General features: G+C 55.5%; 1 protein-coding gene across 1 annotated transcript in view; it reads right to left on the bottom strand.

Moving 5' to 3' along the window:
* Positions 1–16261, bottom strand: part of PAN3 (poly(A) specific ribonuclease subunit PAN3) — a 1123747-nt gene that overhangs the window by 155969 nt on the left and 951517 nt on the right. Inside the window, exon 18 of the mRNA XM_085621639.1 lies at positions 5227–5291. Within this exon, the coding sequence (XP_085477765.1) occupies positions 5227–5291 (65 nt within the window). The remainder of the gene's footprint in view (positions 1–5226; positions 5292–16261) is intronic.

Genomic DNA, 16261 nt, shown 5'->3' with positions numbered 1-16261 from the left:
TGATTGTGAGGCCCTTGAGAAACCTAAGCACAATAGGTGATTTAAATAATGACGGCTGATCCGGCAGGCAAAGGAAAGCCGACAAAGCCGATAAATATCCTTTTACTGTAGCCACAGCAAAGCCTTGCTGAGCAAGAGAAAGGGCAAACTGCAGAATGTTAGACGAGCCTTCAAAGGATCAATTGACCTCTCTCCACACCAGAGTACAAATTTAGACCATCTATAGGAATATATGGATTTGGTCGAGTGACGTCTGGCAGACAGAATGACATCTACCACATCTGGCGGGAGAGAAAAAGAATTCAGGTTGCCCCGTTCAATCTCCAGGCATGAAGGTGTAAGCTCTGGAGGTGGGGGTGTAGAACCTGCCCCTCCAACTGCGAGAGGAGGTCTGCCCTCAGAGGGAGATGGAGCGGAGGGCACGAGGAGAGTTGGAGAAGATCTGTGTACCACACCCTTCTTGGCCAATCCGGGGCGATCAATATAACTTGGGCCCAGCGCTTGGCGAATCTTCCTCAGAACCCGAGGAATCAAGGGTATGGGAGGAAACGCGCAAAGGAGTCGTGAGCCCCAACTCAACCGAAACGCGTCCCCCGAATCTCACTGCATCGGATACTGGAGACTGCAGAACGACAGGCAGTGAGCATTCTCGTGAGTGGCGAACAGGTCCACCCGAGGAGTCCCCCACATCCGAAAGACGTGACTAACCACCTCCGGATGGAGCCTCCACTCGTGATCGGCGGAGAACTGCCGACTGAGACTGTCTGCACGAACGTTCAGAACCCCGGCCAGATGATTTGCCATCAGACAAATCTGATGGTCCTGAGCCCAGGACCATAGACGCAGGGCCTCTCTGCATAGACAAAGAGACCCTACTCCTCCCTACTTGTTGACATACCACATCGCGGTCGTGTTGTCCGTCAGGACTTGAACAGACTGACCGCGAAGGGAAGGGAGGAAGGAATTGAGTGCCAAACGAATTGCCCGTAACTCCAGAAGGTTGATGTGAAGCAACCTTTTCTCTGGAGACCAAAGACCCTTGATCTCCAGATCCCCCAGATGAGCACCCCACCCTAAGGTGGATGCATCCGTTATCACTGTGGCCACCGATGGAGGAAGATGAAAGGGCTTTCCTTGAGACAGATTGCCCTCCACGCTCCACCAAGACAGATCCGCTGCAGCTTCTCTGGAGATCCTCACAGACTCCCTGAGATCTCCCTTGTGCTGATTCCACTGCTTTCGGAGGCACCACTGGAGCGCCCTCATGTGCCAGCGTGCATGGTTGACCAACAGAATGCAGGAAGCGAACAGACCGAGCAGGCGAAGGACCTTCAGAACCGGAACGACCGCTCCGTTGTAAAATAAAGGAATCATTTCCTGTATGTCGAGAATCCTTTGTGGAGGAGGGAATGCTCGACACACAGTAGTGTCCAGTACCGCACCTATGAACAGGTTGCGCTGAGAGGGCACCAGGTGAGATTTGGGCACGTTTATCGAAAAGCCCAATTTGTACAACAGCTGAGTTGTATCCTGCAGATGATGCAGCACCTTCTCTGGCGACTTTGCTTTTATCAGCCAGTCGTCCAGATAGGGAAAAACTGATATCCCTGACCTTCTGAGATGGGCTGCCACCACTGCCATCACCTTCGTGAAGACTCGGGGTGCAGAAGTAAGACCAAACGGTAGGACCGCAAACTGATAATGTTGCGACCCTACCGTGAAACGGAGATACTTTCTGTGCGACTTCAGGATTGGGATGTGAAAATACGCATCCTGCAAGTCGATCGACACCATCCAGTCCTCCTGATTCAGCGCTTGAAGAACCTGAGCAAGGGTGAGCATCTTGAACTTTTCTTGTTTTAGAAAAAGATTCAAGATTCTGAGGTCCAATATCGGATGCAATCTGCCATCCTTTTTTGGAATCAGGAAATACCGGGAGTAGCATCCCTGACCCCTCTACTGCTCTGGAACCACCTCTATCGCACCTTTCTGAAACAACTTCAGGACTTCCTCCTGCAGGAGAAGACGGTGGTCCCCCGAGCAAGCCCCTTGACAAGGAGGGTAATTTGGAGGGAATTCCCGAAAGGGAAGGGCGTACCCATTTTCTACAAGATCCAGAACCCAGAGATCTGTAGTTACAGATTCCCAATCTTGTAGAAAATGGGTAAGCCGGCCCCCCACAGGACCAGCATGATCCGGAATGGCGAATCTAGGGCTGCTATGCGGTGGTGGGAGGGGCTGAGGAAGAGGAGGAGGAGAGTTGCCGGCCACGAGTGCGACCCCTGATTCTTCCCCTGAACCCTCTGGACGAGGAACCTTGCTGCTGCTGCTGGGTCTCTTAAAAGACCGCCTCGACTGAGATTGAAGTCCCAGAGATTTAGCAGTCGCCTTGCTCTCTTTGAATCTTTCTAGAGCAGCATCCGCCTTTTTACCAAATAGGCCAGACCCATCAAACGGCAGATCCAATAGAGTCGATTGCACATCCTGTGAGAACTCTGAAGATCTTAACCAAGCACTCCTTCTGGTTGAGACAGAAGACCCCATGATCCTTGCAACAGAATCTGCAGTGTCCAGCCCACTTTGGATCACCTGACGTGCTGCCGCCTGAGCATCAGCCAAGACGTCATTAAACCCAGTTCTATCCTCCTCAGGCAGTTTTGGCGCCAGTTTCTTAGCCGAATCCATAAGCACGTGCACATAGCGTCCCAAAAGACAAGTGTCGTTTGTTGATTTCAAGGCCATGCTGGCTGATGAAAATACTTTCTTTGCTGACTGGTCTAGCCTTTTAGCCTCTCTGTCCCAATGAACCCGAGGAAAAGCCCCCTTAGACTTTCCCGAACAAGCTGCCTGAATTACCAGGCTCTCAGGTGAAGGATGTGACGTTAAAAATTCAGGGTCCCCTGGGGCTGCTCTATATCTCCTATCAATCGTCTTAGAGACCGCAGGAGCAGAAAAGGGCTTGCGCCACACCTCTAACACAGGTTCCACAATGGCCTCATTAAAGGGAAGCAAAGGCTCTGAAACCGCCGTGTGAGAATGTAGTACCTCAGTTAAAATGTTCGACTTAAACTCCGTAGTTGGTAACTGGAGATCAAGCAGCTCCGCAGCCTTCCTGATAACCGAATGGTAGGGAGCAACGTCCTTAGAGGGTTCATCTGACGGTGGAGTAATCTCCCACTCAGGAGACAGATCCAATGCACTAGCTTCTTTAAGCTCTTCGAATACTTCATCTGACTCCACCAATTCTCCCTCTTCCGCTTCCTCCTGATGGTACCTCTGCTCTTCAATAATCCTCTGAGTCTCCCTTCTGGAACGAATCTGAATCATCGGCGTTGGCGGCGCCGTATTCGAATCCGATGGCGCCGGTGCCGAACGTGGATCTGCCGGAGCCATCGGCGTCGAACGAGGTCGAGCCGGAGCCGGCGAGGATGGAAGCGGCGTCGACATCCTCGGAGCCGGAGGATTCCAAGACGGCGTCGTTGGAAAGAACGGTATGAAAGGGGCCTGTGGATATACTTGCGGCACCCCCAAGTTAAATGCCATTGGACCCATCGGACCCGCAGGTGCACCAGAGGTGTACATGGTTCGAGCGAACACCCCATACATCGCATTCAAGTAATGCGAGGGGGTCCTGACCTGGTCCAGGGAAGGCAGGGTACTGGTCAGGCCTCACCGGACTCGGGCCTACCGGCGCCGACTGTGGAATCAGCGGCGTCGCAGGCTCACCCGGGGCTTGAAGATCTTCCGGGGCCGGAGACGGAACCGGCGCCGGAGACGGAACCGGCGCCGGAGATGGAACCGGCGTCGGAGTCCGAGCTGGAACCGGTGAAGCCGGAGACAAGGAGACCACTGGAGATGAAGGACCAGCAGGCGAATCCGGCACAGGAGAAGGAGAAACAGAGTCCTTCCGACGCAGAGTAGGTGACTTCGGCGCCGAGCTCTTATCCGAATGGTGTCGAGACGAGCGCCTTCTCTTTTTCTTATGTTTCTTGGCTCGGGAAGTATGTCCCGAAGTCGACTTAGACGCCGACCTCGACTTCGATCGAGACATCGATCTTCTACTCCCTCTCTTCTCCTTCTTCATTTTTGCAATGAAGAGTTTTGCCTCCCGTTCCTTAAGAGCCTTCGTGCTCATCTTGCGGCAGCTGGTACAGCCATCCACGTCGTGGTCCAACGATAAACACCACACACAGTCCTCATGAGGATCTGTGATGGACATGTGCTTGCCACACTCCCGGCAATGCTTAAATCCAGACTTTTTTGTCGACATCCTCGAAAGAGAACAGGAAAAATAACGAGAATACACAAAGTATCAACGACGCCAACAACAGCGATTCCCGAAACCCGTTGGTTTTGACGGCGCGGAAAAAAGGGAACTGACGTCATCACGCCGACGAGGTCTTTTTATGGAGCCGGTGACGTCAGCGGAGTCGCGAGCGGTGCCGTTCCTCTGTGACGTAGTCTTCGACCTCATCGGCGTGGACTGCTACAAAAGTTTCCGAATGTTGCTGGCGCAGGGATATTCACAAGGTGAGGAATCCACTGGCAGATGTATCCATCAGAAACCACATACAGATAAGATGCGGGCCCATCGCGGACATTTGCCGCGAACAGGCAGTACAGGATTTAAAGCCTGAGGGCATCGCACACTGTTCTAGACGCGAAGCATCGAAAAAGGGCTGAAAACAGGCCAGAGGAACCGCTCACTCCGGATCCGCGTTTCACGTGGGAAAAGAAGGAAACGGACGTCAATGCGCCGGGAGGGACTTGTATGACCTCGCTGACGTCATGCACGTGGACGACGTCAGGGCGGGGTCGTGTGGCGCCGTCCCCCGGCACGCAGAGGTGCTGCTGCAAAAACAATTCCGGATCCAGTCTGACGCCTGGTGATATTCTAAGTTAAGGAATCTGTGGCTAGATGTCTCTATCAGATATTGGAGTTCACTTTTCAAGGCAATAGGAGAATGCAGGAAGCAAGAAAACAAACTACATAAATAAATAGGACCTTACTACTGAATACACAAGACGATATTCACTGCTTTCAGGTCTTCCTTATGCAAGCTTGGTGCAATAAAATAAACCCTGTTTAAGAAGTGTGTTTTAAAGAGTAGAAAATTAGCATTCCCTAGCTGGCATTATGCCGTTTGTGAAGGAACAATTACATTGCTAGAGGTAAAAATTATCTTTTACTATTCAGAAGCAATAACAGATTACAATATGACTTACTCTGGTCTCTCGTTGATTGTTCCCAGTTTTGCCAAAAGTCTAAATAGTCTCCCGTTTTGTACTTCCTAAAAACAAAACAAAAGAGTAAATTCGGACAGGTCATTGTGTAATAACGTCATCATATGCAATCAAATTAGGCATTAGCTTTTCACTGAAGTTTCAGGGCACAATTTTCATGAACTGACTACTTCACCTGGTCTCAGCAAATAAATGACAAATCTGCCTGAAATGCCTCATATAATTATTTCAGCCGAGTGTGGTGTAAAACTTAGAAAAGACAGGTTATTTTTTATTTTTAGCGAGGTGGTTGTGATAACTGGTTTCCTGGGCAACCAAGACAGGCAGAGGTTACTGGACTCCAGTTGCATCAATTGGAGTGGTTCACCACTGGTGTCCGGGGTCCACAGTACTACCGGACCCCAATTTGAATAACCAAATACTCTTCTACAGTAATAGAACGCCTAGACACTAAGCACCAAAAAAACATAGTTCACATTGCATTAAACAGATCATGTTGCACAGGGTTACTCTTCAAAGCTAGAGCAATAGTACCAATACTCGTATTAGGTTTTAGAGGAGTTTCAGCAGTTGATATGAAGTCAAATGTTCCTGGCCCACCCACTGCCCCTCCACCCAAAGCAACAGAGGTGCCCACCCTTCCTTAACGAGGACACATTTTTGGGGGTGCCACGGGTCTGGATAGGATTTTCTGCTTTCTAGGCACAGTTACAGGAGTCCCACTGGTCCCATAGTCACAGACTATCTGTAGGAGGGTAGTGGCTGGCCAGGATTCCAGCCCAGTCTGATACCCTCAGATGACACAAAAGAAGTGGGGGCCTGCACCACTGGTCTCAGTCTAGATTTTCCAACAACAAGGAACCCACATGAACTTCAGGACAAGCAAGGATAAAAAATTGAAGACTATGCAAGTCCTGGGTTAGGGACCAAAGGTCCAAACGGTAAGTTTGTCAACAGTATACTCTTCCTCTAACTACAAATGGTAACTGGAAGCACCTAAAGGCTCCCACAGCACAGAGAAGGGGTAAGGGGCAAAACAGCCTCACCTTCGATGACAACATGGAACTTCCCCAGTCTCCCTCGATGTGCGGCAATTTTCTTATCTTGGGCAGCTGTCTGAAGTCTCCTTGTGTTATAAGGATGGAAGCCATCACAAGCCTCAGAAAGGTCTGTGTCTGCTCCAGTGCCCAGCCGAACAGCTGCCACCAAGTTCCTTCCAGCTTCCGCCCAGCTTCTTCCGCCAGACTAGCATATTCCTTTCACCGGTAATCAGTCACAGAGACACGTTCTCACGTTCAAACCCTATCCACGGGTCTCAAAGGGGGAACGGCAATCCAACCCCCAGACTCCACTCTTTGATCTCAGCTTCCTCGGCGACCACTTGTGGGTACCTTGTCAGGAAAAAACACAGCCTCGAACAAACAACTGGCCGATGAGGCCAGACGTTTATGACTCCATGAATGACAGGCTACTCCAAACAGAGAGTCTGCTACTTTTGTATCCTGGGTGCTCCTCCAATTCTGGGGCACATTCCCTACATGTTCACTGTGTAATCAGTCTGTGATCAGTCCATGTGAGGAGGGCCCTCCCAGGCTCGAGGCACCTGTCTGTCCTAATCCCCCAAGAGGAATTTTAATTAAGTCTAGACGAGGAGGCCTTGACCAACCGGGGAGGGGGAGGGGGGGGGGGGTGGGTGGTGGGAATGTACCATACTATACTATCTCGGCTCACATTAAACACAATGGCTTACCATCCTCACTCAGCAAACCCACTGGCTTACAGTGGAGGGGTGGGTCGAAGAGCGGAGGGGGGGGGGTCAAAGAGCGGAGGGGGGGGTCAAAGAGCGGAGGGGGGGGTCAAAGAGCGGAGGGGGGGGTCAAAGAGCGGAGGGGGGGGTCAAAGAGCGGAGGGGGGGGTCAAAGAGCGGAGGGGGGGGGTCAAAGAGCGGAGGGGGGGGTCAAAGAGCGGAGGGGGGTCAAAGAGAGGAGGGGGGTCAAAGAGAGGAGGGGGTCAGAGAGCGGAGGGGGGTCAGAGAGCGGAGGGGGGTCAGAGAGCGGAGGGGGGTCAAAGAGCAGAAGGGGGGTGGAAGAGCAGAAGGGGGTGGTGGAAGAGCAGAAGGGGGTGGTGGAAGAGCAGAAGGGGGTGGTGGAAGAGCAGAAGGGGGTGGTGGAAGAGCAGAAGGGGGTGGTGGAAGAGCAGAAGGGGGTGGTGGAAGAGCAGAAGGGGGTGGTGGAAGAGCAGAAGGGGGTGGTGGAAGAGCAGAAGGGGGTGGTGGAAGAGCAGAAGGGGGTGGTGGAAGAGCAGAAGGGGGTGGTGGAAGAGCAGAAGGGGGTGGTGGAAGAGCAGAAGGGGGTGGTGGAAGAGCAGAAGGGGGTGGTGGAAGAGCAGAAGGGGGTGGTGGAAGAGCAGAAGGGGGTGGTGGAAGAGCAGAAGGGGGTGGTGGAAGAGCAGAAGGGGGTGGTGGAAGAGCAGAAGGGGGTGGTGGAAGAGCAGAAGGGGGTGGTGGAAGAGCAGAAGGGGGTGGTGGAAGAGCAGAAGGGGGTGGTGGAAGAGCAGAAGGGGGTGGTGGAAGAGCAGAAGGGGGTGGTGGAAGAGCAGAAGGGGGTGGTGGAAGAGCAGAAGGGGGTGGTGGAAGAGCAGAAGGGGGTGGTGGAAGAGCAGAAGGGGGTGGTGGAAGAGCAGCAGAGGGCGGGCGATGAGCAGAGGGCGGGCGATGAGCAGAGGGCGGGCGATGAGCAGAGGGCGGGCGATGAGCAGAGGGCGGGCGATGAGCAGAGGGCGGGCGATGAGCAGAGGGCGGGCGATGAGCAGAGGGCGGGCGATGAGCAGAGGGCGGGCGATGAGCAGAGGGCGGGCGATGAGCAGAGGGCGGGCGATGAGCAGAGGGCGGGCGATGAGCAGAGGGCGGGCGATGAGCAGAGGGCGGGCGATGAGCAGAGGGCGGGCGATGAGCAGAGGGCGGGCGATGAGCAGAGGGCGGGCGATGAGCAGAGGGCGGGCGATGAGCAGAGGGCGGGCGATGAGCAGAGGGCGGGCGATGAGCAGAGGGCGGGCGATGAGCAGAGGGCGGGCGATGAGCAGAGGGCGGGCGATGAGCAGAGGGCGGGCGATGAGCAGAGGGCGGGCGATGAGCAGAGGGCGGGCGATGAGCAGAGGGCGGGCGATGAGCAGAGGGCGGGCGATGAGCAGAGGGCGGGCGATGAGCAGAGGGCGGGCGATGAGCAGAGGGCGGGCGATGAGCAGAGGGCGGGCGATGAGCAGAGGGCGGGCGATGAGCAGAGGGCGGGCGATGAGCAGAGGGCGGGCGATGAGCAGAGGGCGGGCGATGAGCAGAGGGCGGGCGATGAGCAGAGGGCGGGCGATGAGCAGAGGGCGGGCGATGAGCAGAGGGCGGGCGATGAGCAGAGGGCGGGCGATGAGCAGAGGGCGGGCGATGAGCAGAGGGCGGGCGATGAGCAGAGGGCGGGCGATGAGCAGAGGGCGGGCGATGAGCAGAGGGCGGGCGATGAGCAGAGGGCGGGCGATGAGCAGAGGGCGGGCGATGAGCAGAGGGCGGGCGATGAGCAGAGGGCGGGCGATGAGCAGAGGGCGGGCGATGAGCAGAGGGCGGGCGATGAGCAGAGGGCGGGCGATGAGCAGAGGGCGGGCGATGAGCAGAGGGCGGGCGATGAGCAGAGGGCGGGCGATGAGCAGAGGGCGGGCGATGAGCAGAGGGCGGGCGATGAGCAGAGGGCGGGCGATGAGCAGAGGGCGGGCGATGAGCAGAGGGCGGGCGATGAGCAGAGGGCGGGCGATGAGCAGAGGGCGGGCGATGAGCAGAGGGCGGGCGATGAGCAGAGGGCGGGCGATGAGCAGAGGGCGGGCGATGAGCAGAGGGCGGGCGATGAGCAGAGGGCGGGCGATGAGCAGAGGGCGGGCGATGAGCAGAGGGCGGGCGATGAGCAGAGGGCGGGCGATGAGCAGAGGGCGGGCGATGAGCAGAGGGCGGGCGATGAGCAGAGGGCGGGCGATGAGCAGAGGGCGGGCGATGAGCAGAGGGCGGGCGATGAGCAGAGGGCGGGCGATGAGCAGAGGGCGGGCGATGAGCAGAGGGCGGGCGATGAGCAGAGGGCGGGCGATGAGCAGAGGGCGGGCGATGAGCAGAGGGCGGGCGATGAGCAGAGGGCGGGCGATGAGCAGAGGGCGGGCGATGAGCAGAGGGCGGGCGATGAGCAGAGGGCGGGCGAAGAGCAGAGGGCGGGCGAAGAGCAGAGGGCGGGCGAAGAGCAGAGGGCGGGCGAAGAGCAGAGGGCGGGCGAAGAGCAGAGGGCGGGCGAAGAGCAGAGGGCGGGCGAAGAGCAGAGGGCGGGCGAAGAGCAGAGGGCGGGCGATGAGCAGAGGGCGGGCGATGAGCAGAGGGCGGGCGAAGAGCAGAGGGCGGGCGATGAGCAGAGGGCGGGCGATGAGCAGAGGGCGGGCGATGAGCAGAGGGCGGGCGATGAGCAGAGGGCGGGCGATGAGCAGAGGGCGGGCGATGAGCAGAGGGCGGGCGATGAGCAGAGGGCGGGCGATGAGCAGAGGGCGGGCGATGAGCAGAGGGCGGGCGATGAGCAGAGGGCGGGCGATGAGCAGAGGGCGGGCGATGAGCAGAGGGCGGGCGATGAGCAGAGGGCGGGCGATGAGCAGAGGGCGGGCGATGAGCAGAGGGCGGGCGATGAGCAGAGGGCGGGCGATGAGCAGAGGGCGGGCGATGAGCAGAGGGCGGGCGATGAGCAGAGGGGGGGTCGATGAGCAGAGGGGGGGTCGAAGAGCAGAGGGGGGGTCGAAGAGCAGAGGGGGGGTCGAAGAGCAGAGGGGGGGTCGAAGAGCAGAGGGGGGGTCGAAGAGCAGAGGGGGGGTCGAAGAGCAGAGGGGGGGGTCGAAGAGCAGAGGGGGGGTCGAAGAGCAGAGGGGGGGTCGAAGAGTAGAGGGGGGTGGAAGAGTAGAGGGGGGGTGGAAGAGTAGAGGGGGGGTGGAAGAGTAGAGGGGGTCAAAGAGTAGAGGGGGTCAAAGAGTAGAGGGGGTCAAAGAGTAGAGGGGGTCAAAGTGTAGAGGGGGGTCAAAGAGTAGAGGGGGTCAAGGAGTAGAGGGGGTCAAGGAGTAGAGGGGGTCAAAGAGTAGAGGGGGTCAAAGAGTAGAGGGGGTCAAAGAGTAGAGGGGGTCAAAGAGTAGAGGGGGTCAAAGTGTAGAGGGGGGTCAAAGAGTAGAGGGGTCAAAGAGTAGAGGGGGTCAAGGAGTAGAGGGGGTCAAGGAGTAGAGGGGGTCAAAGAGTAGAGGGGGTCAAAGAGTAGAGGGGGTCAAAGAGTAGAGGGGGTCAAAGAGTAGAGGGGGTCAAAGAGTAGAGGGGGTCAAAGAGTAGAGGGGGTCAAAGAGTAGAGGGGGTCAAAGAGTAGAGGGGGGTCAAAGAGTAGAGGGGGTCAAGGAGTAGAGGGGGTCAAAGAGTAGAGGGGGTCAAAGAGTAGAGGGGGTCAAAGAGTAGAGGGGGTCAAAGAGTAGAGGGGGTCAAAGAGTAGAGGGGGTCAAAGAGTAGAGGGGGGTCAAAGAGTAGAGGGGGTCAAAGAGTAGAGGGGGGGTCGAAGAGCAGAGGGGGGGTCGAAGAGCAGAGGGGGGGTCGAAGAGCAGAGGGGGGGTCGAAGAGCAGAGGGGGGGTCGAAGAGCAGAGGGGGGGTCGAAGAGCAGAGGGGGGTGGAAGAGTAGAGGGGGGGTGGAAGAGTAGAGGGGGGGTGGAAGAGTAGAGGGGGTCAAAGAGTAGAGGGGGTCAAAGAGTAGAGGGGGTCAAAGAGTAGAGGGGGTCAAAGTGTAGAGGGGGGTCAAAGAGTAGAGGGGTCAAAGAGTAGAGGGGGTCAAGGAGTAGAGGGGGTCAAGGAGTAGAGGGGGTCAAAGAGTAGAGGGGGTCAAAGAGTAGAGGGGGTCAAAGAGTAGAGGGGGTCAAAGAGTAGAGGGGGTCAAAGAGTAGAGGGGGTCAAAGAGTAGAGGGGGTCAAAGAGTAGAGGGGGGTCAAAGAGTAGAGGGGGTCAAAGAGTAGAGGGGGTCAAAGAGTAGAGGGGGTAGAGGGGGGTCAAAGAGTAGAGGGGGGGTCAAAGAGTAGAGGGGGGGTCAAAGAGTAGAGGGGGGGTCAAAGAGTAGAGGGGGGGTCAAAGAGTAGAGGGGGGGTCAAAGAGTAGAGGGGGGTCTAAGAGCAGAGGGGGGTCTAAAAGCAGAGGGGGGTCTAAAAGCAGAGGGGGGTCTAAAAGCAGAGGGGGGTCTAAAAGCAGAGGGGGGTCTAAAAGCAGAGGGGGGTCTAAAAGCAGAGGGGGGTTGAAGAGCAGAGGGGGGTTGAAGAGCAGAGGGGGGTTGAAGAGCAGAGGGGGGTTGAAGAGCAGAGGGGGGTTGAAGAGCAGAGGGGGGTTGAAGAGCAGAGGGGGGTTGAAGAGCAGAGGGGGGTTGAAGAGCAGAGGGGGGTTGAAGAGCAGAGGGGGGTTGAAGAGCAGAGGGGGGTTGAAGAGCAGAGGGGGGTTGAAGAGCAGAGGGGGGTTGAAGAGCGAGAGGGGGGTTGAAGAGCGGAGGGGGGTTGAAGAGCGGAGGGGGGTTGAAGAGCGGAGGGGGGTTGAAGAGCGGAGGGGGGTTGAAGAGCGGAGGGGGGTTGAAGAGCGGAGGGGGGTTGAAGAGCGGAGGGGGGTTGAAGAGCGGAGGGGGGTTGAAGAGCGGAGGGGGGTTGAAGAGCGGAGGGGGGTTGAAGAGCGGAGGGGGGTTGAAGAGCGGAGGGGGGTTGAAGAGCGGAGGGGGGGTTGAAGAGCGGAGGGGGGGTTGAAGAGCGGAGGGGGGGTTGAAGAGCGGAGGGGGGGTTGAAGAGCGGAGGGGGGGTTGAAGAGCGGAGGGGGGGTTGAAGAGCGGAGGGGGGGTTGAAGAGCGGAGGGGGGTTGAAGAGCGGAGGGGGGTTGAAGAGCGGAGGGGGGTTGAAGAGCGGAGGGGGGTTGAAGAGCGGAGGGGGGTTGAAGAGCGGAGGGGGGTTGAAGAGTGGGGGGGGTTGAAGAGTGGAGGGGGTTGAAGAGTGGAGGGTGGGTTGAAGAGTGGAGGGTGGGTTGAAGAGTGGAGGGGGGGTTGAAGAGTGGAGGGGGGGTTGAAGAGTGGAGGGGGGGTTGAAGAGTGGATGGAGGGGGTGGAAGAGTGGAGGGGGGTCGAAGAGGGGCATACAGTGGACTACACTGTCACTGAGTGCCGTCTCGTACAGAACAGAGGAGAGTGTTGTAGAGTGGAGTGTTGTAGAATGCCGTGTAGCGTGCCCAGCCACCCAGCTTCTTCCAGCTGCCGTCCAGCTCCTTCTGTCAGACTGGCAAATTCCTTCCACCGGTAATCCGTCACAGAGACACCCTTTGAAGTTCAAACCCTATCCAAGAGTCTGAAAGGAGAATGGCAATCCAACTCCTGGACTCCACTCCTGGTTCTTGGCAACCCCTTGTGGCTGCTTTGTCATTAAAGAACACAGCCTCAAACTAACAACTGGGTGATGAAGCCTGACTTTTATTCCATGAGTGATAGGCTAATCCAATCAAATAGTATGCTACTTTTGCATACTGGATGCCCCTCAAATTCTGGGGCATATTTCCTGCATGTTCACTGCGTAATCAGTTTGAGATCAGTCCATGTAAAGAGGGCTCTCCCAGTCTCTTGGTACCTGTCTTTCCTAGTCCCCAGAGAAGAATTTTAACTAACTCCAGACCAGGAGGCATTGGCCATCACCCAGCAGAAACGGAGGGGTTGTCCCAGCAGAGAGAGCCGTAGCTAAATATAGATAAGATTTAGTGCCTAAGCCAACCCACCAAGCTTTCTAGTAGGAATAGGCAGGGGCACAAGGGAACTGGAATGTCCAGCAGAATGGATACTAGCTCGCCTAGCTCAGCTCACATTAAGCACAATGGCTCATGGTAGGAGAGTAGGATCTGCTTCTTATGGTTACCCCTACTTTTTCCTGATGTATCACTGTTTTCGACTTAGACTGACTGGGATCCTGCTATTCAGGACCCCAGTCTATCTGCCTTTTCCTCTAAATTGACTGCATGTACTTTAGGTACATTCCAGATTGGATACTGGTGTACCCTTATCCGTCCCTAGTATATGGCCTCCCAGGGGCTGAAACATGTATTATGCCACCCCTGAGAGTCCATTCAAAATGGCACCACAGGACTGCTACTGCAGCCTGTGTAAGGTGGTGCATGCACCCCTTACTTAGATATAGGTTAACTATATCTATTCTAAATCACTGCACATATAAACCTCAGTCACCCCTATGGCAGGCCTTATCAATCCTGAAGGCAGGGTGCTGGGTTTTATGTGAGAGGGTGCCTCTGCATGAGCAGAGCCCCTCTGCAGCCTTCGGAACCTATTTTGCGGGGTCGTCTGTGATGCAGCCAACCATTTATATTTAAGTGCATTATACATTGCGGTAAATGCTAACTTTAAAACGGCTGCTTAGAAACATGTCGTGTTTGGTGTCAAACACCTTGGAATCATACCTCCCCGCCAGTAAATGGTGGGGGAGATATGATTCCACCCTTCTAGAGGGACTTATGTGAAACACCGGTACACCCGGTACCAGCTTTCTCGACCTGGGCGTCACAAAATGGATGCTGCCATCCACAGACACGTGTCTGCCCTCCTGCTTCTGAGCCAAGCTCGAGCAGAGGAAGGCCTGACAATAGGTTTCCTGTCACAGGGAAGTGTGACCACCTCCCAGACAGGCTTTAGTGTATTGGGGCTGGGTGGGTGCACTCAGAGTGCCAGAAAGTCAGCACTGGGGGGCACATTTGGGTCCCTGTGCATATTCCAGCTCAAACCGGTTGCAGAAGCCATTTGCTCCTGCTGTGGCACGAAACTGGACAAAGAACATGGGTGTAGCACCCCTCTGTCCTGACCCTCCCATAGTTGGGTCCCTAGAGTTTGTTCAACCCCTTTCTTGGGTATAAAGTAGGAACCCTGACTACAGGACTTGTGATTTTACCTGGACTAAACTCTGCAAGCAGAAACCACGAACTTCGACGGTCTACACTTCGCTGGACAACAGAAGAATCTCCCTTGGAGTAAAGGAGTTACTCCCCTGCATGCATGGGGCACCTTAACGCATCTGACCGGTTTGCATCTCCCGAGCTCCTGAGGACTCCGAGGATTTCTGCAACACAGGAGGTGGGTTCCCCAGCGTCCCTGAGGTTCTCAGCAATTCTGAGACCAGTATCCCTCGTGGGGACCACGCAATCCGAACCCCTGTGCACCGTGTACTTTTGCAGCAGCATATGCTTTTTGGCGATCCCGGAGGCTGTGCTTTTGTCTACGTGTAGTCCTGACCCGAGCAGTATTTCCACCGAGGATTTACGGCCTACACTCCACGAGTGTTACCTGGGCTGGTATTTTGTGATTCAACTCGAGGTCCCTTCGCGATCCCTGGTCCGTTGGCCTGTGGGTCCCTGTGAAGGTAACTTTGAATTTCCTTGGGCTTCCCTGGTTGCTCCAGACGTGCCGTGACTCTCCATTGTTTGGAGAGTCCCCAGGACCATGCTGGTCCTCACCGTAACTTGTTTCCGCTCCCTGTGTGGGTTGCCGTTGCCAAGGCTTGTTGTTGGTCAATCCGGACATTGACCCTCCAGCACTCGACATCCTTTGTGGGACAGCTCACCTCCAGACTTTGGTCACCCTCGACGTCTCCTGGTCCCTGTGGCTGCAGAGTCAAGCATCCTATCTTCTCACCAGAAGCACCCGACATCGGTGGGCATTAGTCTACCGAGCCCCTGGTCACCCTGAAGTGACCCAGACTGTCCCCTCTGCTTTCAGGTGCTTCTCACCTTGGACCCAGGCTTGGATTCCACCGGACACTTCATCTTCCTGGCAGCAGCACTTCTTCGCATCACGCCACTGAAAACGACGAGGATTTCCGACACCACTTGACCCCTATGCACCCGGCTCCTCTGGGATAGGTAACACTGGTACCTCGGTACTCACAAGGGTGCTAGCCTTAGAACCTTCTATGTTCCAAAGGGTTTGCTTGAAGTCCTCTCAGAAGTGTCCTTAACCTTAAACTGTAATTTTCCAACCACGACTTTCCCATAGTTGTACGGAGCTCACGTCTGTGTTCTCACACTGCACCCGTCCTCCGTGGGTTTTCTGTGTCACTCCTTTGGGTCCCAGCGATTCTAAGTGCTCTAGGCACTGTGTCTAGTGAAGTTGATGTTGTTATACCATTTTCTTTGTATATGGTCCGGTCTCCCCCAGGAGCCCGCTGTGTATTGTGCTATTTACTGTTGTTCTATTGAGTCAGCATTGTGTGCCTTGTGCTCTAATCTCATAAAGAGGTTAGTAGAGAGTGTTTAGTAATAAATACATATTTTATATAACACTGGTGTGGTTCTCCTTTCATTTGGTCATTCAGGAGCTTCTGATCTGGTAAAACAAGCTGCTTTACATCCCTTCGAGACTTAGCCTGAAGGCTGCTCGCCATAGCTACCACTAGGATATCTTTCTATAAAGGTTGTCTTTAACCTAATCATCATTAAGGGTTGTTTGGACTGGTACAAGGTGCCCACTTTAAGTAGTGGGCAGCATATACCAGGCCAACTTCTCACACTCATCATCCTCATCCAGCAAACCCACTGTCTTTCAGCAAAGGAGAAGGTCACATAGTGGAGGGTCAGAGTGGAGGAGAGTAACGCAGAGTGGAGGGGCATACAGTGGAGCAGAGTATTCCAGACTGGAGTGGCCTAGAGTGAAGTGGCATGTCATAGTACAGTAGACTATCAGACTGGAATGTTGTACAGAGAAATAAAGTGGTGTAGAGTGGACGGACATACAGTGGAGTAGAGTCTTTGACAGTGGAGTGGAGTACAGTGATGTGGTGCATGGTAGAGTACAGTGGGGTGCCATCAAGTAGCATAGAGTGGAGTTTCAGAGTGCAGTAGGGTGTAGTGTCGTTGAGTGCAATCTTGTAGAATACATTGGAAAAGAGTTTCATAGAGTGGAGTGCAGTGTCATAGTG

The sequence above is a fragment of the Triturus cristatus genome, chromosome 8 (genome assembly GCF_964204655.1).
Source record: "Triturus cristatus chromosome 8, aTriCri1.1, whole genome shotgun sequence".
NCBI classification, from domain to species: Eukaryota; Metazoa; Chordata; class Amphibia; order Caudata; family Salamandridae; genus Triturus; species Triturus cristatus.
Note: the sequence above shows the minus strand (reverse complement) of the source record. Positions and strands in the feature narration are given on the sequence as shown.